This window comes from Eleutherodactylus coqui, chromosome 8 (genome assembly GCF_035609145.1).
Source record: "Eleutherodactylus coqui strain aEleCoq1 chromosome 8, aEleCoq1.hap1, whole genome shotgun sequence".
NCBI classification, from domain to species: domain Eukaryota; kingdom Metazoa; phylum Chordata; class Amphibia; order Anura; family Eleutherodactylidae; genus Eleutherodactylus; species Eleutherodactylus coqui.
The window spans coordinates 29,218,929-29,246,097 of NC_089844.1; the positions used below are offsets into that span (position 1 = coordinate 29,218,929).

A 27,169-nucleotide genomic window follows, 5' to 3' on the forward strand; every position below is an offset into this window, starting at 1 on the left:
ATGGAGCCGGCCCTGGAGTCAACCTCTAAGAGACAGACATCTAATGCCTTCAAACTGGTATTATTGGGGAGCACTAATGTGGGAAAATCAAGCCTGGTTCTCAGGTATATAAGAGATGATTTTCGGGAAACCATCTCTACCAATGGATGTAAGTTACCCCAATATTTACCACAAATGATCCTATGTTAGGAAGAAAGTAGAATGAAAGTGGCAAAATCAATTTGTGTTATGCTTGTAATTAATAAATGTATAGTGTAAATTGGAATAAGAAGGGCACTTTAAATGCTGTATATTTTGGAGATCACAATTTTCATGTTACAATTATAGCAATATTTTTTGTATTGTCCCAGACCAGAAGTTGTTTTTGTTGCATCTTTTTATATATAGAAGGAAGGCAGTACCGAAAAATGCCTTTAGGGGGCTTGAGAGCAGGCTTTTTCTTCTGGTATTTTGAGGCAGATCTGTGACGGAACCTCCGACTAGAGGTCTGAAATCAGACTGAGTACCACTTTAATACCAACCTCTCATTCCCGTCTCCAAGACTTCTCCAGAGCAGTACCAGTCCTCTGTAATGTGCTACCCAAAACTATCCGCGCAATCCCTGATTCACAAAACTTCAGGCGTGCTCTAAAAATGCACCTCTTTAAGGAGGCATAGCACATCTCCTAAACCAAACCCCTCTGTACTCCGCCTGATAACGTGGTCCCTGTCCTAGTGACTGCAACCCTGCTAGCTGCCATCAACCACCCCCGGCAGTCACACCGATTCAGCCACCACATGGCTTAATGTCTGACCATTGTCTATGCTTATAGAATCCCTCACTCTCCACCTCCCCATACAGTGCACATTTCCAGCCCCTTTACCTTCTGTATCACCCCATTACCTGTAGTATGTAAGCTCGTTGGAGCAGGACCCTCACCCCTATTGTTTCAATCAACTGATTACTATGTAACCGTGGTTCTGTAATTTTATTCTTTTGTCTTTCTGTATCCCCCTGTTTTTGTAAGCGCTGCGGAATATGTTGGCGCTATACAAATAAAGATTATTATTATTATTAGATGTGAGACCGTCCTTACACCGACATGGTCAATATCACTTTATACAGGAGATGTATATACATCTCCCTGTGTATAGTGATATAGAACATGCTGGTATATATTGGGTATCTCCTGTATTTGATTGTACACTTTGCACACAATAAAAAAATACATCAAAAGCTTGCATGCATTTATTGTTTAAATCCACATGCGGTTTTTAGTAGTGTGTGCAGTTTCTTAAAAATGTATGTGGTTTTTTAATACCGCATGCAGTTCTTTTTTTTTTTTAATTGTGGTTCAAAAATGCAACAACAAACAAAAACACAGCCTAATGCCAAGCTCACAAATCCGGTGCGGGTCACGCAGCGTTTTACCACTCTGGAGCAGCCAGTAACCTGCCCTATCGCCGCATATGGCCCATGCCGTTTATTCGCAACAGTGCATATACATGCCACCCATACCCAATATAATTGTTGGCAGCGTTGATTATGCGCCTATACAGAACAATGGGCTCTCTCACGTGTAATACGCCGCAAAATAGAACATGCTGCATTTTTTTTTGCGCTCGTGTATTAAGCAATTGCTACTCACAAATTTGAGCGGAATTGCTTATGGCAATGTATTTGATTACCTGCGAATTACTGCGTATCACATGCGCATACAAGGGCACACTTGAAACAAATATTTAGGTAGCCCAGGAAATGAGTTATGTTGAACTCTTGCACCTGGGCCCCTGAGCCTTCAGTTACACTCCTGGTGACAAGCCTATGACATACCCAAGCCACTGCAGATCTGAAGCTTGTGTTGCTCATCCTGGTAGTGGCACATATGCAGTGAGAGCTGGCATGTCTGCCCACAGCAGGGCCAATACTAAGTGCATATTTGCTGCTACCAGGATGCGCAGCGCAAGTGTCAGATCTGGAGCTGTTTATAAATGACGTTTGCACATGATCCACATAAATCCAAGAAAGGAGAGTTGGGTTTACAATAGAGAACCTGTGTGACTGGAACGGTCTAGGTACGCCCATGGAGGTAATTCACATATGGGGCAAGACTTTTAAAAAGTACTTCGACCCAGGTATATAGGGCTAATGCTTAATAAAAGACATGTTTAAAAAGCCTTATTATTGACTGATATTGAGCTACTGACGGATCACAAGGGGAAAACCTGGTGACATATTCCTTTTCTAGCCATTGCAGTGAAAGCTAACATTTTCCATGGTTGTTAGTTATGCATGGTGCCTCGGTAGTTAGCATTGTTGCCTTGCAGTGCTAGGACCTGGCTTCAAATCTGATTAAGGACAGCATCTGCATGGAGTTTGCATGCTCTCCTCCCATACTTCAAAACATGCAAATAGGTACATTTACATTGTCAGCCCCAATTGGAATAAAATTTAATATCAAGGCATGTACAGGGCTGTGGAATATGTATTCACTATATAAATGAGTAAAATACATACATCCACACAGTCCCATTAACCCTTTCCAATCCATTGTCTGACGTCTAAAGACATTCTAATTGAAGGCTGTACAGCTCCTATGTCAGAAGACATCCGGCAGGGTATTCTTACTGTAGATTACTGGCCGCTCTGTTGTCGGAGGCCTCTCCAGCATGTTCTGATACTGCAGTACTGGCTCTCCATTGTATAATGGCAGAAAGAGAAAATTCCCTAGAAAACCCAGAACCCCAAATTGGATTGCAAAGTGTTAAATAGTGGACTTTTGGTTGGAATACAAAGAATGTAACCATGATTTCTTTGGAAGCTGGAGGGACTCCTGCTGATCCCCACACTGGTTTTGGAGTAAACTATGGTGGTGCTACTACTTGGGCATTGTGTCTGGTATCACATACTAGCACTATACTATAATTTTATGGGAGCTGCAGCACCAAATACAGTAACATGTCTGGAATTCTACTTTTTGGGCATTATTCCTAGCAATATCCCAGTGAAGTCACTACCTATCATTATTGTACAATCCACATTCCAATGAGTGCAGAATAGTATTCTACTGTTTGCAGACTTGTTACTTACAATCTTACTTTCAATAATGATATGTCGTTTTTCTGATATGCGCATACGATCATGGTCCTCTATGTGTGTTTTTTCCATCTGTGTGTGGCAGGTGCCTTTTTCTCCCAAACGGTATATCTACAAGACAGAAATCTGGACTTTGAGATCTGGGACACTGCTGGCCAGGAGAGATACCTGAGTGTGTGCCATCTTTACTATCATGATGCTAGTGCTGCCTTGCTGGTTTATGACATCACTTCCAAGGTAAATGCATCTGGCCTTTCACAATATGCAGCCTGAGGCCTTAGTCAGACGGGCGTTTTAAGCCGCGATTTGCGCATGCGCATGCGTCCAGCGATTTTATAAAACCATTGCTTTGCAATGGTATCGGACACATGAGCGCTTTTTATGCGCTCGTCCGATAAATTATAGAACAGAAATCGCAGATCGCACCTATCTGCGATCTGCGATTCCTGTTCTCTTCTCTATATGCGCTCAATGGGGCCGGCGGCAGCAGCGCCGACCCCATTGAGAACATATAGAAGACAAATCATTCTTCTCTGCCACAGCTGTAACAGCTGTGACTGAGAAGAACGATGTTTGCCCATTGAATTCAATGGAGCCGGCAATACAGCCGCTCCATTGAAAGCAATGGGCTGCCGGCGTGCGCGGGGTGAATTGTCGGGAAGGGCTTAAATATATAAGCCCTTCCCTGCAATTCATCCTAAAATGTGTTAAAATAAAAAAAAATTGTATACTCACCTTTCCGCTGCAGCCGGAGTCCAGCCGCGGCCGCTGTCAGTTCTCCTGAACTGCTTCTCGGCACTATTCAGCCGGCGGGGCTTTAAAATCCCCGCCTGCTGAATGATCTGCCTCTGATTGGTCACAGCCCTGACCAATCAGAGGCAGGTTTCACTCACACACCCATTCATGAATTCATGAATGGGTGAGTGACTGCTGCCTCTCAGCGCTGAGCCAATCAGGGGCAGGTCTGACTCACATCCATTCATGAATTCATGAATGGGTGTGAGTGAGACATGCCTCTGATTGGCTCAGCGCTGAGCCAATCAGGGGGCAGGTCTGACTCACACCCCCTTCACACCCACTGCAGGACGGCCGCGCGGAGCTCCGGCTGCCGGGAGAAGGTGAGTATATATATATTTTTTATTTTTACACATTTTAGGATGAATTGCAGGGAAGGGCTTATATATTTAAGCCCTTCCCGACAATTCATCCCGGGCTCGCCCGCAGCGCATTGCTTTAAATGGAGCCGGCTCTATTGCCGTCTCCATTGAATGCAATGCGCTGGACAGCTCCGGCCCGTTTCTAATGAAACGCGGCTAGGAGCAGATTTTCGGGCGATTTGCGGGCGACTTGCGCGCACCGGTCACGCGATTTGCGGATGCGCATCCGTCATGCGATCCGCAAATTGCGTGAAAAAACGCCCGTGTGACTAAGGCCTGAGAGCACAACCTGCGGTAATACCCGGCGGGTGACGTGAGAAGGATCACACGATCAATGTCAGTAAACTCAATAGTCTTGCAGTGAGGCCGGCTTCACAAGACTGGATTTCAATTGCAGAATCCACGACCGTCATCCGTGCAGATGATACGCTGTAATCTGCGTCTATTGAAAATATAGAAATTTTGCATGTCCGTTCAGATGAGCAGATAGGACGCGCTATAAAATTATAATATTGGAAGGTGATGTAAGCCGTATATTTAATTCATTATTGATAGGTATGATAAACAAGCCAAGTAGGTGGAAAAATAAAGTACATAAATATTATGTGGAAACCTGATAATAAGTTACATATTAGTTAATTTGCCTGTTAATAATTTAACTCGCAGTGGTATGGGAAGTGTATGTGTTTATATATATATATATATATATATATATATATATATATATATATATATATATATATATATAAAATGTGTGTGTGTATGAAAGGGATTAAAAAAGCGTGAGGAATGTAGCAGAGCTGGTATATACCTATTATAATATTACTGATAATAAAATATTGACAGTAATAACAATAGTAAATACCTATAAATAATAAATGCATTGAAAACAAATACATAAAATATACATGTGGTCCAGAAAACCTGTAAAAAAATCTCATAGTGCACTAAATCAAACCATTTGAAGATACTATACCCAGCTTGAAAATCTAGAATGATTCACCCTTTAAACCAATGGAACCTACTGGGCAACTAACAGGAATCTGCTTGATGGGAGTATATATATGATCTTCTTTGTATGTACTTCTATTAGAGATGAGCGAGCATTGCCCTTAGCGAGTACCTGCCCGCTGAAGAGACAAGGTTCGGGTGCCGGCGCGGGGGAGCGGTGAGTTACCGCAGTCAGCAGGGGGGAGCGGGGGGAGAGAGGGAGAGACAGATCTCCCCTCCGTTCCTCCCCGCTCTCCCCCGCAGCTCCCTGTGCGCCGCCGGCACCCAAACCTTTTCTCTCGAGCGGGCAGGTACTTGCTAAGGGCAATGCTCGCTCGAGCAATTGCCCTTAGCGAGTATGGTCGCTCAGCACTAACTTCTATGTCTCTTTGGCTGTATCTTATTGGCTCTGATGTCATTCAGACATATACATTTTATTGGTCTTGATGTATTTTGCTTCTGTACTTGTATCGATGTATGTTTAGATTTAAACAGTTTTATGTAATTTTATTTATATGGATGTAACAATTCTCAGTTTTTACAGTGTGCATTGTTTGTGGGTGAGGCTCACCGGGAGAGCGATCAGTTTACTGTGTAACGTGTCACATAACATTGGTCATGTGACCCTCTGACGTCACCCCCCAACTATTAATGCAGGTTTTAAATATTAAGACATGATGACAAAACTCAAAGGTAGAACTAGAGAATATAAACTGAGAGATGTTCTTCTTATAACCTGTTACCAGATACTGTATACTTATTTGTTGGCCATAAGGAGCAGCATGCTATTAGTAAGTCACAGGAATATACAGTATGTTCTGTTCTGGCACTGATCCCGGCTGGAAAGATGTGAAATCCTGATGTTTTCAAGCTCTGCATTCCCATGAACCATAAATATCACTGATCAGCAGTAAACTGCATCATATACATTTACTGATCAGAAAATTGCAGCTGACAAAATTGATTAGAAGATTTACAAAATCCAGCCTCTGTTTGAACACTTCCATTGAAGGAGAACTCACCACCTCCTGTGGTAACCTGTTCCCCTCATTGATCCCCCTCACTGTCTAATATGTAATTTGTCTCTCCTCCCTTTCATTTTCATCCCATTGCTTCTAGTCTTTCCTTGTGATGCCCAAAACAATCATTTGTTACATTTCAGTTGACAAAGAATCATTTTATGTTCAATATATATTTTATTGAAAATCAGTAAGGTATACAGTCAGTCATATTTGCATTGGAATTTCTCATTAGACAACAAACAAACAGAGAAAGAAAGAAAAGAAAATATTAATAAAAACTATCATTGGCGCAATACAGTATTGTCGGAAGTCCCTCAACATCTGTATTTTCTCCTTTAATTATTTATCTAGATTCTTCCTTAGGTGTACCCAAGTCAGATATATGTGCCTTCTTACTTAACATTTATTAATATAATGTAACCAAATAACCTAGAATTTAATGGGCTTAGGTTTCTGGGTGGGGAGGGTGAGCCTCCCAACTCCAGCTATATACTTGGCGTCGGGCTTCCAGCTCCAGCGCCAACCTTGCAAATAATGAAAGGGAAAAAAATAAGGTGAGAACAACATTGGGTGAGAGAAAAAGATGGGTACAGAGGGGGTTATCGGGGAGGTAGAGGGGGGGGGGGTTCGTTTGCGGCCCTATGTGGGTCAGAATGGGCAGGGGCATGACCAGCCGGCGGCGGCCTTCCAGGTGCAGATGTCAACTGTCATGTTAGCATTTATTGTTAATGTTTAAGGTTGGAACACACCGTTCGTTACCCATGGGCTGAATTTGGGGGATGAGCGGAAGCTTATCCAAGTCGGCCATGTGGCGTAGTGTTCGGAGTATTTAGAGTCGTCTCTAGCCCTCAGTTCTTCCATGTGCATGATATCGTCCATGGCTTTTACCCACATCAGGCGTGTAGGGGGTTCTGTGGAGTTCCATAACTGGGGTATCACCTGTCTTACAGCCAATAGGAAGAATCTGAGTACTCCCTTCTTGTTTGATTTTATAGAGCCTGGTAGAATGGAAAGAAGGGCGATCTCCGGGGTGAGGGATATTTTTCCCCGGGTGAGAGAGTTGTATAGGGCGTTTATCTCCTTCCATAACGGGGAGACCCTTGGGCAAGCCCACCATATGTGGATCATCGACCCTAGGCTGTCCGAACATCTCCAACAGCTACTACTGGTGTTGGGGTACATTTTAGCCAGGCGTTCCGGGGTTCGGTACCACCTAGATAGAATTTTATAGTTTAGCTCTTGGTATTTACCGGAGATCGACATTTTATGAGTCATAGTTATCGATTTGGCCCAGTCATTTTCCTCCAGGTGTCGTCCCAGATCCCTTTCCCAGCCTTTTTTGAATCTCATCTCAGTGTCTCGCGCCTCCCCAGTTATCAGCATGTCGTAGACCACGGAGATTTCACCTCTCCTGTCAGGAGACTCCGCACATAGCTCTTCAAATGGTGTGGGTTGCTGCGTTAACTCTGAAGCCTGACCTTGCGTTTGGATGAAATGGTTTAGTTGCATGTGTTGGAACCACGCACCGGCTACCAGGGCTCCTTCTCCTCCTATCTCTTCTATTGATTTGATCCTACCCTCTTTCGTTACGTCTCGGAGTCTAGGAACCGGCATCTCCAACCTTTCCAGGAGTGGCAAACCCCGTGTTCCCAGCGGGAAGCCTGGATTACCTACTATCGGTGTCCAGGGGCCGGGTATTGATACCAGCCCTGATCTAGCTGCGAAGCTATCCCATTGTTTTAATATTGTATCCAGGAATGGTGATACTGTGATCCCTCTTCTTCCTAGCTTCCCTTTCAGCCAGAACACTCCCTGTGCTTTAAATAGGGTTGAGTCCTGTTCAAGTTCCACCCAGCGTTTTGAATCTCTCCGTAGCATTATATCAAGCACACACTTACTTATTGCTGCTTTATGATATTTTGTGAGATCAGGGAGTCCCATTCCCCCCATTGTCTTTTTTTGTATTAGGATTTTGTAGCTTAACCTAGCTCTGGAATTACTCCAAACAGACCTCGTCAGTGCCCTTCTCAGTCTTGTGAAAAAGCTTTTTGGGACCTGGATCGGCAGAGTCTGAAACAGGTAGAGGAACCTGGGGAGGACGTTCATTTTAATCGTGTTGATCCTGCCAAACCATGACAGGTTTAGTGATCTCCACCTCCCCAGATCCCTCTCCAGCGATGCGCAGAGGGCTTCGTGGTTGAGGTTAAATAGATTGTCTAATTTGGAGGGGATATGGACTCCAAGGTATTTAATATGGTCCTCTTTCCATCTCAGCGGGAAGGTAGATTTTAGTCTGGTGGTTTCTGAGGCAGGTATGGTTATATTTAGAATTTCCGACTTGTGTATGTTTATTTTAAAATTGCTAAACTGGCTGTATTTTTTGAACTCTTGTAGTATGATTGGTATACTATTTTTGGGGTCGGTCAGGTATATAAGCAAATCGTCCGCAAATGATGCAATTTTGTGTTCGGAATTTGGGGTTTGATATCCTCTTATGCCTGTGTTTTGTCTTATCGCGTTTGCGAGGGATTCCATGACTAGCACGTAGAGGGTGGCCGCTAAAAAACCCCAATCCACCCTATCGAATGCCTTCTCTGCGTCGATCGAGAGAAGGCATAGGGGTGTCCCCTCACGTTGGGCTCTTCCAACCAGTGACAGCGTTCGTATGGTGTTGTCCCTTGCCTCGCGGCCCGGGACAAACCCCACCTGGTCTCCATGTATCAGCCCTGGCACGAGGGGTTGTAGTCGCGTGGCAATTATTTTGGCGAAAATTTTTGTATCCACATTTAGGAGCGATATGGGCCGATAGCTTCCACATTGAAGTGGATCTTTGCCTGGTTTCGGTATCATCATTATGGTTGCTTGTAGTGCTTGGGGTGGGAACGGGGAGGACCTGGAGATTGCATTAAATGATTGGGTGATTAGGGGAGCCAGCAGGTCCCCAAAGGTTTTATAAAATCTGGGTGTGAACCCGTCGGGTCCTGGGCTTTTACCGATTTTGAGACTCTGTATTCCCTCCAATATTTCCTGCTCCGTTATGTCGACTTCCAGTTTCTCCGACTCCTCGCTGGGGACGGGGTCTGGGGCATACTCATCCAAGTACGCAGCCATACCCGCGTCTCCGGGTTTCTCGTGGGTCTTCCCGCCCTCTCCTATGTTATAAAGGTCCTTATAATATCTGTGAAAACACTCAGTTATTTCTGTGCTTGTATGGACTTTCTTTCCCTCAGGAGAGGTAAGCGCAAAAATGTATGAATGTGATTCCTGCGGGTTAAGCGCTCTCGCCAGCCAGGCGCTGCACTTATTCCCGTATTCATAGTATCCCCCTCTCAGTTTATCTCTGGCGCATAGGGAGGTCTGGTCCATCAAGGCTAGGATTTGATGGCGTAACAGTGAGATCTCTGTGCCTAGGGGTGGTGTTGCTTTAGTTTTATTAGCTTGCTCTGCAATGTCTAGCTTTGTTAAAAGATCTGTTAGTTTACCAGCTCTCTCTCTTTTAAGTCTGGTGCCGTGTGAAATAAAGATCCCCCGGATGACACATTTCAGGGCCTCCCATTTAATAGGTGGGGCTGTTTCGTCTGTCTTGTGTATTTCTATAAAATCTTTGATAACCTGACGTACTTCATTTAGGCAGCATGAATCTCCAAGAAGATTATCATTCAGGCGCCAGTAGCGTTGTAAGTTTCCTATGTCACTCTTCTCTAGAGCCCCATATACCGGTGTGTGGTCCGACCATACAATCCTACCAATCGAGCTTGTGGGCGCTAGGTCTAGGAGAGCATGTGAGACGTATAAATAATCTAGTCTACTATAGCTGTTATGTGCGGAGGAGTAGTGGCTAAAGTCCTTGATCTCCGGATGCAAAGTCCTCCAGAGATCAACGAGTTTAAGGGCAGTCAGCTGTTTCCGTAGTCTACGTGTAGCCGCCAGGGAGACGCCAGACTTACCTGACGACGAGTCAAGACGTGGGTCCATGCATACGTTTAGGTCCCCTCCGAGGATAATCGCGGTTCCTGAGGCAAATCGAGCTAGTTCTCCCAGGACTCAAATCCCGAATGCTGTTTGACCTGAATTAGGGAAATAAACATTAGCTAATGTAATTACTTTCGCTCCTAGTTCTATTTTTAGGAAGAGATACCTGCCCTCCGGGTCAACCTCGGTAGCGAGGAGGTTGTAGGGGAGGTTTTTGTGTATGGTTATGGAGACGCCACATGTTTTTTTATCGGGGTGGGTGCTGTGGTACCACTGGGTATAAGATCTGTTGTTGCATTTCGGCACATTGCCGGTTTTGAAATGGGTTTCTTGGAACATGGCTATTAGGATACGTTTTTTGCGCATGTGGGCAAGGATCTGTCCTCTCTTAGAGGGGCAGTTTAGTCCTCTAGCGTTGAAAGTGCAGAAGGATGTGTTCGTCATGTTGGAAAATTTTTAGTTTTGGCCACCGCCGGTGGGAGGGTTGAGGGAGAGAAGAAGAGGGTGAACATAGGGGGGTTGGAAGGGTGGCAGATTTGTAGGAATCTGCCAATCTGGGAAAAGTGTCCCAGATTCTCGTGTGTAGGTATTCGTCTGGTGTGAACCAGAGATTAGACGGCACTTAGTGGCGTCTAGCCTACTAGGGGAGGTGGGTGGAGACTCGAGCGCAAGCCTCCCGCTTCTTCCACCGTATAAACTTAGAAATGGGGATCCCCTTATGGGGGATCTATGTAGAACCCGCAACTTTTTGTTAAGATAACGTTCAAAACTTTAAACAGCCTTCTCGTGGCTTGGTCGGACTCAGTAGCTTGTTTCTTCCTTAGCCTTTCCGAGTGTGGACCACAACGAGCAGGGTAACTCCCTGGTTTAACGTAATGACTGCCTCTGTGGCGTACGTCCTTATTGTATCAGGTAGGAGGGGTGGTTCCAGGGCGACCCCTGCCCCTTCTTTTTTCTGGATGAGCCTCTTGCCATGTCTCCCTGGCGCTGTGACTGGTAGCGTTGGTAGTGTGGGCCAGTCAGGTATTGACACCATGGGGAGTTCCAGAGTTCCCAGGAATTTTGGCAAGTCCGCTGGGCTTCTAAATGTTGCTGATTTGCCATTCTTGGTAGCTGTCAATTGGAAAGGATAGCCCCATCTGTATAGGATGTTGCGTTCTCGTAGCGCATTTAGAAGTGGTCTCACTGCTCTTCGGAGTTGTAATGTGCGCCGGGCGAGATCCGGGAAGATTGTTATGGGGGACCCGTTATGGCTCAGGGCTGGATTGTTGTCTCGAGCTTCTTTCATGATCGCCTCTTTGTCCTTATAAAAATGGATCCGGCATATCACGTCTCGCGGCTTTCCTGGGTCTTCTGGTCTGGGCCCCAAGCTTCTGTGGATGCGGTCTATCTCTACCGGATTGGATCGATCGCGTTGCAGGAGAGAGCTGAACATGTTGCGTGCCCAGTTTTCCAGTTGCGGGGGCATCACTTCCTCAGACAGGCCTCGTAGGCGGATGTTGTTGCGTCGATGCCTGTTCTCCAAGTCGTCTAGGTGTGTAAGGATGTCTGTCAGTTGTAGAGACTGGGCTTTGATGACTTGGCTGTGAGCGTCTAGCAACGTAAACACTTCTTCCTGAGATTCCTCCACTGTTTGGAGCCTATGGCCAACATGCTTCAGCTCTTGTTGTATTAGAGTTAAGGCTTGTTTATGGGAGTTCTCTAGCCTGTGGAAGTCACTTTTTGTGGGTAGTGATCTTAAATGCTCCCTCCAATCCCATGCGTCTTCCTGTGTTGGGTCATCTGGAGGGTCATGGTCAGGTGAGGAATTGTGGCTGGCCTTCTCTTTTTGGCCCCCAGCCTGGTAGCGGCTGCTGGTTTCTGATGGGCCCTGGCCCCAATCGTCAGGGGTCCTCTGTCTTTGTGGTGTGGGAAGCTTTTTATGCTTGTCAGCCTGTCCCCTCATTAGTGTGCTGTTGTGGTTCCCCTCTTGAAAGTAGCTGCTTTCAGGCATGTTCACATTAGTGGAGAACCAGGCATGTGTAGTGCGTTGCTTGCTGGGGTCTGGGCTCTCTCTGGGTCTGCTGTCCTGGCCCTGTATATGGTGAGCAGATATATTGTCCCCTTCATATAAAGGTGTCTGTGGTGCAGGGGCTCTGTCACTCACAGCGCTCGTGCTCTTCTTATGTGCAGGCTCACTGTCTGGGCTGGAGGGCAAATCGCTCTCCTCTCTGCTCTCCCCCCCTCCCAGGGACCCTGCGTGTTGGTGTGGAATCACCTTGTCTGCCGGCACTGGTGCTCTGCTGTGCGCTGTTTCTTCTCCCTCTTCCTCCGCTGAGTTGGAGTGTCGGCGATCCCCGGCGCGGCTTGCTGTGCTGCGCGCCTGTTTGCCGCTGGTAGGGGATGAGGGGGAGCTGCACATGCGGTCCGGCGCCATTTTGGGACCGGCGTCTGCCGCGCTGGAGACCCGGAGGAAGCGCTGGATACCTGCCAGTCCGGTTTCTGGAGGTGCCGCCGAGCGGCTAGAGGCTCTCCTGCGTCCCATCGCTGTGGAGGTAGGGGCTTTAGGCTGCTGTATGCTCATTTAAGCGGGGTTTTTTTATCGGAATCGGCGGGAGCTTAAGGCAGAGGGTGCTCACGCTTCCATATCCAAGCCACGCCCCCCACAAAGAATCATTTTGATAGAAATCATTTGCTGGAAGAACTTTAGACTAATGACTGTTTGTTAGCAATATGTGCAGATAGGCTGAGATAGTGGCTGAGTCTAAACCAACACAATTCTCTAAGGCCGACATTCCTAATTTAATAATGTCATATTGAGAATAGTATAATATTAGCACAGAGAAGGAATATCATGAATCCCCTGTAAGTGTGGAGAGCGCTGGCTAAATTCACTGCATTACATCAAGACTATAGTTAGAACTGTGGATCCTTTGTAAGATTAGGGCAAGCCACGCCAGCCCTGCCAGAGCTTTAAATATAATTCCTTTGATTATTGTCCTTTAAATAAACCCCTAACAAGTGTTTTCAGTACAAATTAAGACCTTTGCCATCACTCAACTGTAAGGAAGATGTGAAATGGAAAATAATGTGGTTATCTAGTTGAATAATGTGGTTATCTATTCTATTATCATATTGAATATAAGATGGCATTGAACTGGTATTGGAAAACTTGAAGCTTATCTCTCATCTTAGAGATGCTTACCCACTAGCGATATTTTTTCCTGCGATGCAAGAGCGATGATTATAATTATGAAACCAACGATTTTCAATGGTTTCATACTCATTTGTGTTTTTTCACTGCAGCCTTGCAGCGTAGAAAGAAAATCTGCGATATCACTCAGTGTTTACAATGGGGCCAGTGGCAGCAGCGCCAGCCCCATTGAAAACATAGGGACTACATCACAGCTGCTGCATCCCCATTGAAAGCAGTGGGTTGCAGGCAACCTCCGCGGTGATGATTTTCGGGAAAGGGCTTGAAATATTAGCCCTTCCCTGAAAATTATCCTCAGCTGGTGAGAATATATATATATATATATATACTCACCTTTCCACCGCTCAGGCGCGTCCTCTAGCTGGCTCCCCGGCACTGCTGTGAAGCTTCTTCAGCAGGCCAAAATTTTAAAATCCCGCCTACTGAAAGGGCTGTGCTGATTAGCTGAACGCTCAGCCAATCACAGGCAGCGCACAGCCATTTATTGATCAATGAATGGATGAATTCAATGAATGGCTGAGTGCTGCCTCTGATTGGCTGAGCGCAGGGACCAATCACAGGCAGTGCTCAGCTGTTATTCAATGGCTGAGTGATGGCTCTGATTGGTCACACTACTCGGCCAATCAGAGGCAGCCCTTTCAGCAGGTGAGGATTTTAAATCCCTGCCTGCTGAAAGCACTTCATAGCAGTTCAGGAGAAGAAGCGGCTAGATGTGCCTGAGCCCCAGTACCGGCGGAGAGGTGACTATATATATTTTTTTATTTTTTACACATTCTAGGGATGATTTTCAGGGAAGGGTTTATATTTAAAGCCCTTCCTGAAAATCACTGCGTGGGCTGCCAGCATCTCACTGCTTTCAATGGAGCCGGCTGTAGCGATAGCCGGCTGTGGGATAGCATTGCGGTCCTCTTCAACCGCTGTCAATGCTGTCACAGTGTTCAGTGATGAGGGGCTCCACGTGGAAATGAAGAAATCCTCGGCCACAGCTTTGACAGATGTGGCAGAGGATCGCGATCTTCTCTGTATGTCAGTGGAGACGCCGCTGCTGACGCCAGCCCCTTTGACCACAAGGTGAAACCCCTGGATGTGACAGCATCCAAGAGTTGCACATCCAAAAAATACGGAATACTGCAGTTATTTGTGTTTTAAAATCCGCTGCCCTATATTTACCGCTGCAAATTTTTGTGCGCAGGTAAAAATCAGGCATGTGACCGCTGCCATTGAAGCATTGGTTCTAATAGATGCGGATTACAAAGGCAAGTAACATACGCATCAAAAAATGCCCGTCTGACTGAGCCCTTAGGCAGGCAAATTAACAGTCTGTTCTTGAAGTTGATGTGCTGGAAACAAGAAAAATGGAAATGTCACGATCCAAACAACTTTGATAAGGGCCAAATTGTGATTAACCCCTTAAAGACCAGGTACTTTTTAGGGATTTTAGCCACGTAGTGGTTTTACTTCCCTATTTTTTCTCCTTTTAGCTACTAAAATTATTTTTGCTGCGTTTTTTTTTCCCGTGACATATAGGACTATTTTTTAAATTTCATTTTCATTTACTTTTTTTCAGCGTTTTTTAGTTTTATCGGCGGTAGAAAGCTAAAAAATTTTTTTTTTAGCTTAGTATATTTATGCTAAAATAAAGTATGGGAACGGGTTCCTCATTTTGTTTCAATTTTAATTTTGAGATATAATATGTATGGTTTTGGATTGCAGGGCTCTTATAGCGACTGTTTTGGTTGACGTCGGCTTTGGGTTATTTTCTTTTTTATGTATATATTGTTGTTTTATTCTGTAATTTTGTTTTATTTATGTACTTAATTACTTTTTTTACTATGTCACCCATGACGTCATATAAGACCTTTGGGGGACATTCAAAGGTTTTTAAATTTCTTTTATTTGACACTTTCCCACTGTAGCTGGGGCATCCATAGAAGCCACAGTTACAAGGAATAACATTCCCTGTAGTGACAATAGTCACTGGCAGAGCTGATCAGGGTCTGCTACGACCCTGCACCTCTGCTGAAAGGTGGAAGTTATAGTTTCACTTTTTAGTACATATCACTCATTGAGTGATGTGTACTAAAGAAAGGAGGAGGCAGAAAGGGTTAAAAACCCCTCCTGCCTTCTCCCCCGGGTTATCAGCTGTGAGTAACAGCTGACAACTTGTCCTGCTTCTAATTGATTACAGAAGCAGAGACTTTAATCCCCGCCGTATTTTTATTATCAGCTGGGGTTAAAGCCAGGAACAAGCGCCATATATTTACTGTAGGTAGGCTAATAGCTGATTGGGTCAGAGAATTTCCAAAAGGACAGGTCTTTTGGGGTGTCTGGCATGCAGTGGTTAGTGCCCACAAAAACCCGTCCAAGGCTGGCTGCTCCTCATAATTTTGTGGCAGACATCACGCTCCTTTCCCCATTTCCACCACTGGGTTCTCCATAGCAGTAAGCACACCAAGGAAGATCTCAAAGTTAAAAGCATATATGTTAAAGGGGATAGTCTAGCACAACACAGAATTGTAAACAGAATAAACACATATCGGAGAAGACCAATGTGAAAAGTAGTAAAACAATTTATTGCCAACATTTTTACAACAGATTGTTGGTCCAAAGGGAGGCAAAGAAAAAACCCCAAAGAGCCATTTAGCTTCTATTGAGGAAAAAATTTCCCTCCTAACTCCATAATGGCAGCCAGAGTACACCCTAGATCAACATTTGAGATCAATAACCCAATGGTCACCTAATGTCCTATATCCTGTAATATCCTTTCGCTCTAGAAAGACATCTAGTCCCCTCTTAAACTCCTCTATGGATTTTGCCATCACCACATCCTCAGGCAGAGAGTTCCACAGTCTCACTGCTCTTACAGTAAAGAAGAACCCTTTTCTGTGTTGGTGATGGAACCTGCTTTCTTCTAGATGTAGCGGATGCCCTCTTGTTACCGTTGCAGTCCTGGGTATAAACAGATCATGGGAGAGATCCTTGTATCGTCCCCTCATGTATTTATACATGGTTATTTGATCACCCCTTAGCCTTCTTTTTTCTAGACTAAATAGTCCCAATTTTGATAGCCTCTCTGGGTATTCCAGTCCCTTCATTCCATGCATTAGTTTAGTTGCTCTTCTTTGAACCCCCTCAAGCACTGCAATGTTTTTCCTGAGCACCGGTGACCAGAACTGTGCGCAGTATTCCATGTGAGGCCTGACACGTGCCTTATATAATGGGAGGATAATGTTCTCGTCCCTCGCCCCTATACCTCTTTTAATGCATCCCAAGACTTTATTTGCTTTTGCAGCAGCTGATTGGCATTGATTGCTCCAGTTAAGTTTACAGTCAACTAGTTCCCCCAGGTCTTTTTCCATCTCACTTTTCCCTAGCAGTACCCCATTTAGTGTATATTGGTAACATCCATTTTTGTTGCCCATGTGCATAACCTTACATTTATTAATATTGAACATCATTTGCCATTTTTTCTGCCCAAGCCCCCAGCTTATCCAGGTCCGTTTGTAGCCGCACATTGTCCTCCGTTGTATTAATTGTCTTATATAATTTTGCATTATCTGCAAATATTGATATTTTGCTGTGCAGCCCCTCTATTGGGTCATTGATAAATATATTGAACAGAATGGGACCTAATACTGAACCCTGTGGCACCCCGCCAGCGACGGTGGCCCAATCAGAGTACGAACCATTTATTACCACCCTCTGCTTTCTATCTCTGAGCCAATTCTTTACCCAGATACACACGTTTTCACCCGATACGAGCGGCCTCATTTTATATATTAACCTATTATGTGGCACGGTGTCAAATACTTAGAGAAGTCCAGATATACGAGATCAATAGACTCTCCCTGGTACAGCCTAGAGCTTACTTCATCGCAGAAGCTGATCAAATTGGTCTGCCATGATTGACCTCTCAGGAACGGAATATTCCGCAACAGAGTTGCAGAATATGCTGTTCCTCAAACTGGCACCAAAATCCGCTCTGCTAACTGCAGATTTTGATGAGGAATTGCTGGATTCTGCTATTTTCAATCCTACATCAAAATCTGCACATTACTGGGATTTTGGGACTGAATATTCTGCAGGAGGGCATATTCCACATTGCTGTTGCGGAATATTGCGTCCTGTATGACAGTTGCCTTGGGCCTCATGAATTATATTAGTAAAGTTTTTGGGGTGAACATCTATTCTCTGTTTATATAATTTTGTAATTGTTACTAACATTCATTCTCCTCTGGTGTCAGGAGACTTTCATCAGAGCTCAGTTTTGGCTTCGGGAGCTTCAGAAATATGTCCCCAGTGAAGAGATGGTTATTGCTCTGGTAGGAAATAAAAGTGATCTGCAAGATGATAGAAAGGTGTCAAGAGAGGTACAGTATACCGACCAAAGAGCTGTGATCAGCATCCTGTAATATAACTGTAATATCTAATATAGGTTTGCTAATGATTTTAAAATGCTACCATTGGTGGTGTGAAGGAGAACATGCTGAAATACCAGATTGACTTCAATTAATTAAAGATTTCTTTGTACGGTGTACCTGTACATGCTTGGGGCATTTCTCCTGTTTGGGCATGGAGCATGTTAGTTGGTATTCACTGGCAATTAATGGGCAATAGTTCCAAAGAGCAATTTTCTTGTTTTTTTTTCAATAAACTATATTTGCTTTTTCAGTTTTCATAAAACAAACCATAGTACATTGCCCTGACCTGACTCGGAGCCCGCACTTGTACCCAACCATCCCATACAAATCATTTTATGCTAAATCCAACCAACCCTCCCAATTTTTTTTACAGCATTTAGAGATTTTAAAAAATCTTGATATTATGAAGAATTTCTACAGGTTATTTAGTTTTACAAATAGAGAGTATAACCTGCAGCCACAAGCGTTGGTTTACAGCTGGGGAACCAAGTTGTAATATGAAATATGAGTTTGTTGGGCACATTGAGTGAGCTCTTAATAATCTGGTATGGTTTTGTCCTTTGTCATTGTGTAGTGTCATGGGATTTACATCCTTGGTTGAGTCGTTGATACTGCACTTGTTATATATTAGCTGTACATAACAAATACAGGCAGGAGGTGGCGGTATTACACACACAGAGCGTTTCCACTCTGTTACCGGAAGCCTGACAACTTAATCTAACATTCCCAAGTAATTCCATCATAAAACGTGGGATTTACAGATTAAACTAACTGTCCATTTTTTTTTCCAATCCAAAAACATTTACTTTTCAGTACTTCCTGCACGGTATGCAAATTGCTGTTAAACTATCCAGTTGCCGGTTTATATCCTGAAGTCGACTGGACTCTCTCCCCTTTCTTTTTCAAACACGTCCATCATGATGTTGATTGATATCTAGCTCACTTACTGCAAGACATGTTGTGCATTACAAATAGACTGTGCCTACACCGCGTATGCGAGGTTACACACCTCCTTCAGTTCATCTTCTCCAATTATGTCAAGTTTGTGCTTTAAATCCCCAAGTGCAGCACAGGAGTAATCTGGAATATACGGCATGTCCAGTGGTAGGAGACATCAGTCAACATCATTATGGGCATGTTTGAATATACTGAAGAAGGGAAAAGAGCCCAGATGAGTCTGAAAGATGATCTACCCATTGGACAGTTTGACAGCAATTTCCACATTTCTTGATAGGATAACTTGGGAATGCTGGATTAAGCTGCCCATTCACACAAGATTTTAATTGGCAGAATAAACAATCAATCATCTGTGGGATAGTTTGCACTAATAATCCCACCAGCAACATGCCAGACTTAACTGGCCAATGAGTTACAAAGTTAAAAAAAGAAAAAAAAAACGGAGCGAGCTGGTCCAAAGTAGCTAAGAAAAAAATAACACAACACAACAGGTCACTGCCATCTGCCATTGCAAAAGATCTTTTGCATATAAATTTTAAATGATAGTCATTCAAAATAGCAAAAATCGGCCACTGAGTCTTATACTATGTGTATGGGCAGCTTTAAGTTTTGCTCACATCTGGAAGTATTATTATTATTTTTTTGAGTAGATGCTGCATCTAAGCGAATGCGATTAACGGACCTATGAAAAGAGGCTTGGACTTTCAGGTATTATAATGGATGAAAACCATATTTCCGGACCGCTCTTTCGAGAGTTACCGGAATGACTAATCTGAATCTACATCATTTTGTGTAGGTCAAGCATTATAGTGGTGGTAAAGGGTGTGAGTAGAAATTTTGTAGAGAATATTAGTTCCCCTGTTTTCTTTACCACGTACACAGAGTGTAGATGCACCGGGCTGGAGATACACAAAGGCTCTTGCTGTGTAAAAATTCAAATGATCATAAAATTTGACTATGACACCTTCAGGCAAAACATCACTGCCATTTATGTGCCACAGTCACATAAAAACTGTACTTACATGCTCAAGGTACGCCTATGGACTGTCTGTAGGTTCAGGCTGAAGGTATTCACAAACGAAATGAAGATATCAATCCAAAGCAGATATCTGACACAATTGTCAAGTTCTAATCTATTGCAGAAATCGTGTAACTTGTTCATCACTGACTCCAATTAATTACTTTATTCTCAGGATGCACAAGAGTTTGCTGAACAGAAACAACTTCTGTTTATGGAAACTTCAGCTAAAACAGGAGATGGCGTGAAAGAGGTTTTTGAATCAGTGGGTGAGTCTACCTATATCATATACAAGTGTTACCATTAAAAGGAGAACCTGCCATACATAGTATGATGAAAATAAAATATAGCCTCCAAAGAGGGCAACCAAGAGAGCTGCCCTTCCTATTGTCACCTTTAGAAAAATGACCAGCTCAAATGACAATACTTCTAGGTTAACAAATGTATCACGAACTGCTTCAACTTCCCATCTACTTTATACATGCTCAAATAGAAATTTCAGGTGCAAATGCCCTTTAATATTGTAGTAATGCAGTACATAGAAGGGCCTGTTGAGGGCCAGAACAGGATTTCTGGTGCGAGGGTTAACCAAGGGGTGGAGCAGGAACCAGATAAAAAGCCAGTTCCTACCAAAGAGAGAGGACCAGCGCAGCATAGGAAGGTGCTGCAGGCTGGTGGCCTGAAAAGGCAAGAGTCTGACAGGGATGACGCCCCTGGACTCCCACCCAAGTTGGGGTGCTTATGGACATTATGTGATGTGCTATGCTGTGACGTGCTGTGAAATAAACGCTGGCAGGAGCCAGACAAAGAGATACGCTATTCCTGAGCCGTGTTTACCTGTGTGGTGCGCTATTTCTGATATGAGAGGTCAGCGATCCTGAGGCAAGTGAACCCCCCCTTGCTACATATGGTGGAGGATGCGCTGGCATGATCTAGAGTGGCGCACAAAGCGGCAGGAGCAACAGGCAGATGTCTGCTGGGAGCAGTCCTGCGGTACACAGTGTTTAAAGGCCCAGGAGGCCGAGTGTGCGATACCTGCTGTATGCAGCGTTTAAAGGGCCAGGAAGCCGTGTGTGCGGCTGTGCGTGGGCAGTGTTCAAAGGGCCAGGAGGCCGAAGCTGCGGTTAAAGGGCCAGGAGGCTGAAGCTGCGGTTGCCTTGTAGGGCAACAGAGAACCTCTACAAGGCAAGTTAGTGAACTTGTGTGTTTATTATGGACTGTACAATCAAGATGGCGGGCGGTGCAGGAGGCAACCAGAAAGAGCCATGCTGGGGGGGGTTTTAGATGGAATTCTGTATGTACGGGTGTCCAGTGGCAAAGTGGGCAGAAAAACCCCACTGTTCGGTGTTGGAGGCTGACTACAGCGCTTTGAGGGCACAACGGGAGGTGTCCCCGCCAAAGGAATGTGATCACGTTCCATGGAGTGGTGAGACTACTAAAAAGACTGTGCGTTCTGTGTGATATGGACTTGACTGTATTGTGGATAATATGTTGCATGATGATACCATGAAAGCCGCACAGTGTGCACGGACATTTAAGAAAGAGTTGTCTGACAACTGTGTTGCTGACCGGGTGGTGCAAGAAAAGTCCATTAACCCCGGCATGTCATCTGTGGGGGATGGTGGGATGTATTCTGTGCCTAATATGTGTAAATATGTTTCCCAAATGAAGTCAGGATGTGAACAGGGTGCAATGAGTGCAGCCAACGCCCATGAGCCTGTGCAAGTATACCTCTAGTGAGAGAGGGAAGGAAGAGTGAAGATAGTGCGTGTAGGACTAGAAATGCTGAAGTTAGTAGTACTAGGCCTTTAGAGAGAGAAAGGATAGATCGTACTAAACTTGCAAAGAGAAAAAAGAAGAAAACCAATGCTACTAGGGAGACAAGTGAGGTTGTCAGTGCAGATCCTGAGATTCAGGGTGAGACAGCAAGAGAACGCTTGGTTAAAATTCAGGAGGGATTTGCACCAATGCAAGTGTATATGCAGTTTCTGGAAGAAGCAACTCAAACTGCTAATGAAAGACTTAACGCACAGTTTGAGAAAGAAAGGACTATCTTGTGTCTGCTTGGAGAAGAGGCCAAGAGGCAAAGGCGGTTAACAGAGGAGCAGACAGACAAATTCCTAAAAGAAAAAGAAAGTATTCTTCAAGAAGTTGAGCAGCTGAAAGCAAAGAGTGCAGCTCTGTTAAAGGAGAACGAGCATCTTGAGAGATTGGCTAAGGAGGGAGCTGATCACCGGGTGTTGCTGGAACAGACGAATGTTCAGTGTGAACAGAGCTTAGAAGAAATGAGAAGTGAGAAAAAGAAGTTGGAGGGATATCTTTCAACAGTCCATGAAGAGATGTAGCCAGAGATGAGGCTGATTGCAGAGTATGTCTGGAGGCACAGTATAAACAGGACTGTAAGAAACTGCAAATGAAAACCCAAGAGTTGGAGATGACATGTTGCGAGTTAGAAAGAGCTTCTACAGATGCAAATCAAACTACAGGTCTGCAGAATCAGGTTGCAGAGTTGAAAATGCAGTTGGCCAAGAAAAATGGTGACTTGGAGTGCCACATAAGTCAGCTCAAGGAAGAGCTGGAAATAGAGAAAGCTGCTTCCAGTCAGGCAGAGAAGCAAGCAGAGATCTTGAAAGACTTACTGGGTAACAAGGAAAACCAGGAAGCACTGCATGAGAGACTGGTGTCCCAGCTACAGATGAGCTTGGAGGAGAAAGCTGAAGTACATGGAACCCAGATCCAGGAGCTGGAACGGAGTAATGCTGTAGTTGTGGGGAAACTGTCCAAGCAGTTGAAGCAAACTGAAAAAGTGAAAGAAACATTAAAAAGTGAGTGTCTTGAGCTTACCCAAAAGGTGAAGGGGTTGTTGGAAGACAAGTGTGCATATGAGTGCAAGAGAAATACAGTGGAAATGCAGCTCCAAGAGCTACAAGTAAAAGTCACTGAAAGTGACAGTGTGCAGACAGCGTTGCTACATATGGTGGAGGATGCGCCGGCATGATCTAGAGTGGCGCACAAAGCAGCAGGAGCAAAAGGCGGATGTCTGCTGGGAGCAGTCCTGCGGTGCACAGCGTTTAAAGGGCCAGGAGGCCGAGTGTGCAATACCTGCTGTATGCAGCGTTTAAAGGGCCAGGAGGCCTTGTGTGCGGCTGTGCGGTGGGCAGTGTTCAAACGGCCAGGAGGCCAAAGCTGCAATAATGATGCTGGAAAGCAAGCTCTGGTACAAAGAGAATGCAAGGGCGTGGTCCAACAACCGGTGGCAGGACTGAAGAATTGTAAAAACAAGACGCAAGTGGTGAAACATACCAAATTATGTGAAGGTGACGTGGGCACTCCAGGTGAACAGTTTGTAAAGACTTGGACGGTCTGGAGGAAAGAAATCCCATCTGTAAACAAAGAAAAGTCATTAAGGGGAAAGCTGAGCAAAAGATGCACACTGAACAGACCTCTGAAGTACAAGAGGCCAAGGAGAAGGCAGAAAGTGAGACTACTGAAGCTGAAAAGGTTTCAGAAGTGGCAGCAGAAATCTGGGAAGAACAGCAGCAAGAGTATAATGACCTCAAAAAGCAAACCCAGAAGGTGAAGAAACATGTGGTCCAGATGGTAGAAGCCGATCACAGGGATGCTGGCTCCAAGGACCAACTCATCAGTGAACTGAATACTACCATGCAAAAGTCAGATTCCGAGGTAGAAAAGTCTACTAAAGCCTTGGAACAGCAAGTAGAAGAATTGAAGGGGGGTGGGGGGTATGTAGTAATGGAGTACACAGAAGGGCCTGTAGAGGCCCAGAGAAAGGACTTCTGGTACGAGGGTTAACCAAGGGGTGGAGCAGGAACCAGATGAAAAGCCAGTTCCTATCAAAGAGAGAGGACCAGCGCAGCATAGGAAGGTGCTGCAGGCTGGTGGCCTGAAAAGGCAAGAGTCCGACAGTGATGACTCCCCTGGAATCCCCCCCAAGTTGGGGTGCTTATGGACATGATGTGAAGTGCTATGCTGTGACATGCTGTGAAATAAACGCTAGCAAGAGCCAGACAAAGAGATACGCTATTCCTGAGCCGTGTTTACCCGTGTGGTGCGCCATTTCTGATACGAGAGGTCAGCGATCCCGAGGCAAGTGAACCTACCCCCCCCCCCCTTGCTACAATATACAGTACTTGAGTGAACAGTGTAATACAATTAGTATAATTTTTTTCCCCAGCTGATTAAAAATTGGGGCAGCATTGTTGTTCACTAGTTAGCTTTGTTACTAGAATTGGAACCCCTACTTAGGGCTCAGTCAGACCTGCGTTTTTCACTGCGCATGTTTTTTGCGTTTGCGATTCATATTTTTTTTTCAATGGCAGCGGTCACATTTTTTTTCTTTTTACTTGCGGAAAAAATTTGCACCGGTAAAAAATAGGACTGCGAATTGCAAAACACAACTATCAGTGGCATCAGGATTCTTTGGATGTGAACCCCCGGATGATGTCACATCCAGAGGCTTCACCTTGTGGTCAGTGGGGTCGGCGACAGCAGCAGCGGCCCCATTGACCATATACAGAGAAGATCGTGATCCTGTGCCACAGCTGTGGCAGAAGATTTCTTCATCTCCACGGCGAGTCCCCTGAGCTGTCACTAGCTGTGGCAGAGGATCGCAATACTATCCTATTGAATTCAATGGAGCTACAGCTGAGCGCTGCCTGTGATTGGTCCCTGTGCTCAGCCAATCAGAGGCAGCGCTCAGCCATTCATTGAATTCAATAAATGGCTGAGTTCTGCCTTTGATTGGCTGAGCGCAGGGACCAATTACAAGCAGTGCTCAGTTGTCATTCAATGGCGGTCACAGCGCCCAGCCAATCTGAGGCAGAGTTTTCTTCTGGCCGGGATTTTTAAATCCCTTGCCAGAAGAAAATGCTTTAGTACAATGCTGTCTTCAAAGAAAGAAGATGCATTGGACCTTGGACAGTGCCGCTAGGTGATGTATGCAATTTTTTTTTTCTTTCACCAAGGGCTTATTTTCAGGGAAGGGCTTATATTTCAAGCCCTCCCCTGAAAATCAATGGGGGGTTGCCAGAATCTCATTGCTTTCAATGGAGCTGGCTGTAGCTAAATTTAGTGGGATAGCATTGAGATCCTCTGCCACAGCTGGTGACAGGGGTGGCAGGGGATTTCTTTGTCTCCACAGGGAGTCTCCTTGTCCCTTAACACTGATGAGGGGACTCCCCGCGGAGATGAAGAAACCCTCTGCCACAGCTGTCACAGCTGTGGCAGAGGATCATGATCTTCTCTGTATGTTCTCAATTGGGCCGCCACTGTTGCCACCGGCCCCATTGACTAGAAGGTGAAACCCCTGGATGTGACAGCATCCAGGAGTTTCACATCCAAGGAATCCCCTGCTGTAGCTGTCACAGTCGCAGCAGGGAATAGCGATGGCACCACACTTTATGCACGAATTTTAAATACACCCAAGTGCATTTTTTTTTTTTTTTTTTTTTTGACCGTGCCGCCCACTTTGGTCACATGAATTTTCAACTCATGCGTTTTGCGTTCATTTCACGACAAAAAATACGCCCATTTGACTGAGCCCTTACGAAGTGTTTGTTTTCCCCATGCCTCTAATAAAAGTAGCTAGGTTTCCTTCTACAACCCAAAAATACACTATTGTGCTAAAGTTTTAGGCAGATACGGAAGAGATGCTGTAAAATTAGAACATTTTCAAAAATATAACTGTTAATAGTTTATTTTTGTCAATTAACATAAGTGAATGAACAAAAACATCAAAGCAATATTTGGTGTGACCAGTCTTTGCTTTCAAAACCATCAATGCTTCTAGGTACACACGCTGAAAGACAGGGATTTTCTATTAGAATAGTCAAGTGTATGATTATACAATTATACCAAAGAGCCAAGGGCATCATAATTTTTATTTGTAGGTTGAAATATAATTAAGGATTAGGAGGGTTAAAACTGAGTGAGAAACAGTCACATTCTGCTGGAAAGGTGAGGTTGTGGAAGACAGTTTCCTATCACAGGTCATATACCATGGCAAGACTGAGCACAGCAACAAGACACAAGGTATTTATACTGCATCACCAAGGTATCTCCTGATTTCAAAGCTGACCGGAGTCTCAAAATGTGTTGTTCAAGCTCTTTTGAACAAGCAGAAAAATAAATGGCCAATGTTGTAAAGCACCAACTTGCGATGTGCTTTTAACATTAGAAAGTCCCATTGACAATCGCGTAAAAAACCGCAGTGATATCGCGTGAAAAAACGCACAAGAAAAACGCAAGTGTGCAGGAGCTCTAAGAGAGGGACATTAAATGTTTAGTGAGTGGCCAGGCGGGCCTACAATCTATTTTACTTTACACTATTATGTGAAGTGCTGCGAATAAAACTAGCTGAAGATAGTCTAGAAAAGAAGACCCTTTGCGTTGGGGTAAATTCATGCACATGCCACCCCTATTACCCAGAAAGATGGCGACTCATGGAGCTAACTAACCTCTACATTATTTCTTTTCTTATGGATTTCAACACATGCATATATATATTATATATATATATATATTCAATACTGTGTAATTAATGTGATGTATCTGCATCCTATTTAGAGTGGGACAGTGTGGCGGTGTAGAATGTATCCATGTATTTACCGCAACACTTTATCAATATATACGCAAATGTGTATCATGTTGTATAGAGATGAGCGAGCATACTCGCTAAGGGCAATTACTCGATCGAGCATTGCCCTTAGCGAGTACCTGCCCGCTCGGAAGAAAAGATTAGGCTGCCGGCAGCGGGCGAGATCTCTCTCGCCCCCCCCCCCCCCCCGCCCCCGCTCACCACTGCTCACAACTGCAACTCACCTCTCACCCGCGTCGGCAGCTGAATCTTTTCTTCCGAGCAGGGAGATGCTCACTAAGGACAATGCTCGATCGAGTAATTGTCCTTAGCGAGTATGCTCGCTCATCTCTAGTGTCGTATTAACAATAAACAGAACATAGGGCAGCAATCACTGTGGTGTATAATGGAGACAGAGAGAAGATAAATGATACATTGCATTCCACAGGGAGAATCTTCAGATCCGTCATTGTCTTCTCCACGTTCTATATCTCCTGCACAGGAACTCTTCATACTTTACACACCAGGCACATCCTTCACTCTTCACTGTGTTCCAAATAGTTACCACTTAATGCACATTTATATTTAATGGTCTGATGCTTCCTGTAAATCTTACCCATCCAGCTCCTGTTTTATCTATCCGCAGCCAGGAAACTGCTGACTTTGAAAAAACAAAATAAGGACGAGCAACAAAAGCGGGACTCCCATATCACCCCTGAAGAAACACATCCCCCCAGTGTAAGGCAAAGGTGCTGCGATTACCAATAA

At 44.6% G+C, this 27,169-nt stretch overlaps 1 protein-coding gene across 1 annotated transcript; it reads left to right on the forward strand.

Annotated features, from left to right (window-relative positions):
- On the forward strand, positions 1 to 27,169 carry RAB17 (RAB17, member RAS oncogene family). The gene is made up of 5 exons (XM_066577781.1): positions 1 to 148; positions 3,162 to 3,313; positions 17,655 to 17,780; positions 19,982 to 20,075; positions 27,048 to 27,169. The coding sequence occupies exons 1-5, from the start codon at positions 1 to 3 to the stop codon at positions 27,167 to 27,169; spliced, it is 642 nt and encodes a 213-aa protein (XP_066433878.1).

Excerpts from the sequence above, each read along its gene's own strand:
- RAB17 (XM_066577781.1), top strand. The coding sequence starts at position 1 with ATGGAGCCGGCCCTGGAGTCAACCTCTAAGAGACAGACATCTAATGCC. Across the intron at positions 17,781-19,981 it reads ATAGAAAGGTGTCAAGAGAG|GATGCACAAGAGTTTGCTGA; the intron begins GTACAGTATACC and ends CTTTATTCTCAG. Across the intron at positions 20,076-27,047 it reads AGAGGTTTTTGAATCAGTGG|CCAGGAAACTGCTGACTTTG; the intron begins GTGAGTCTACCT and ends ATCTATCCGCAG.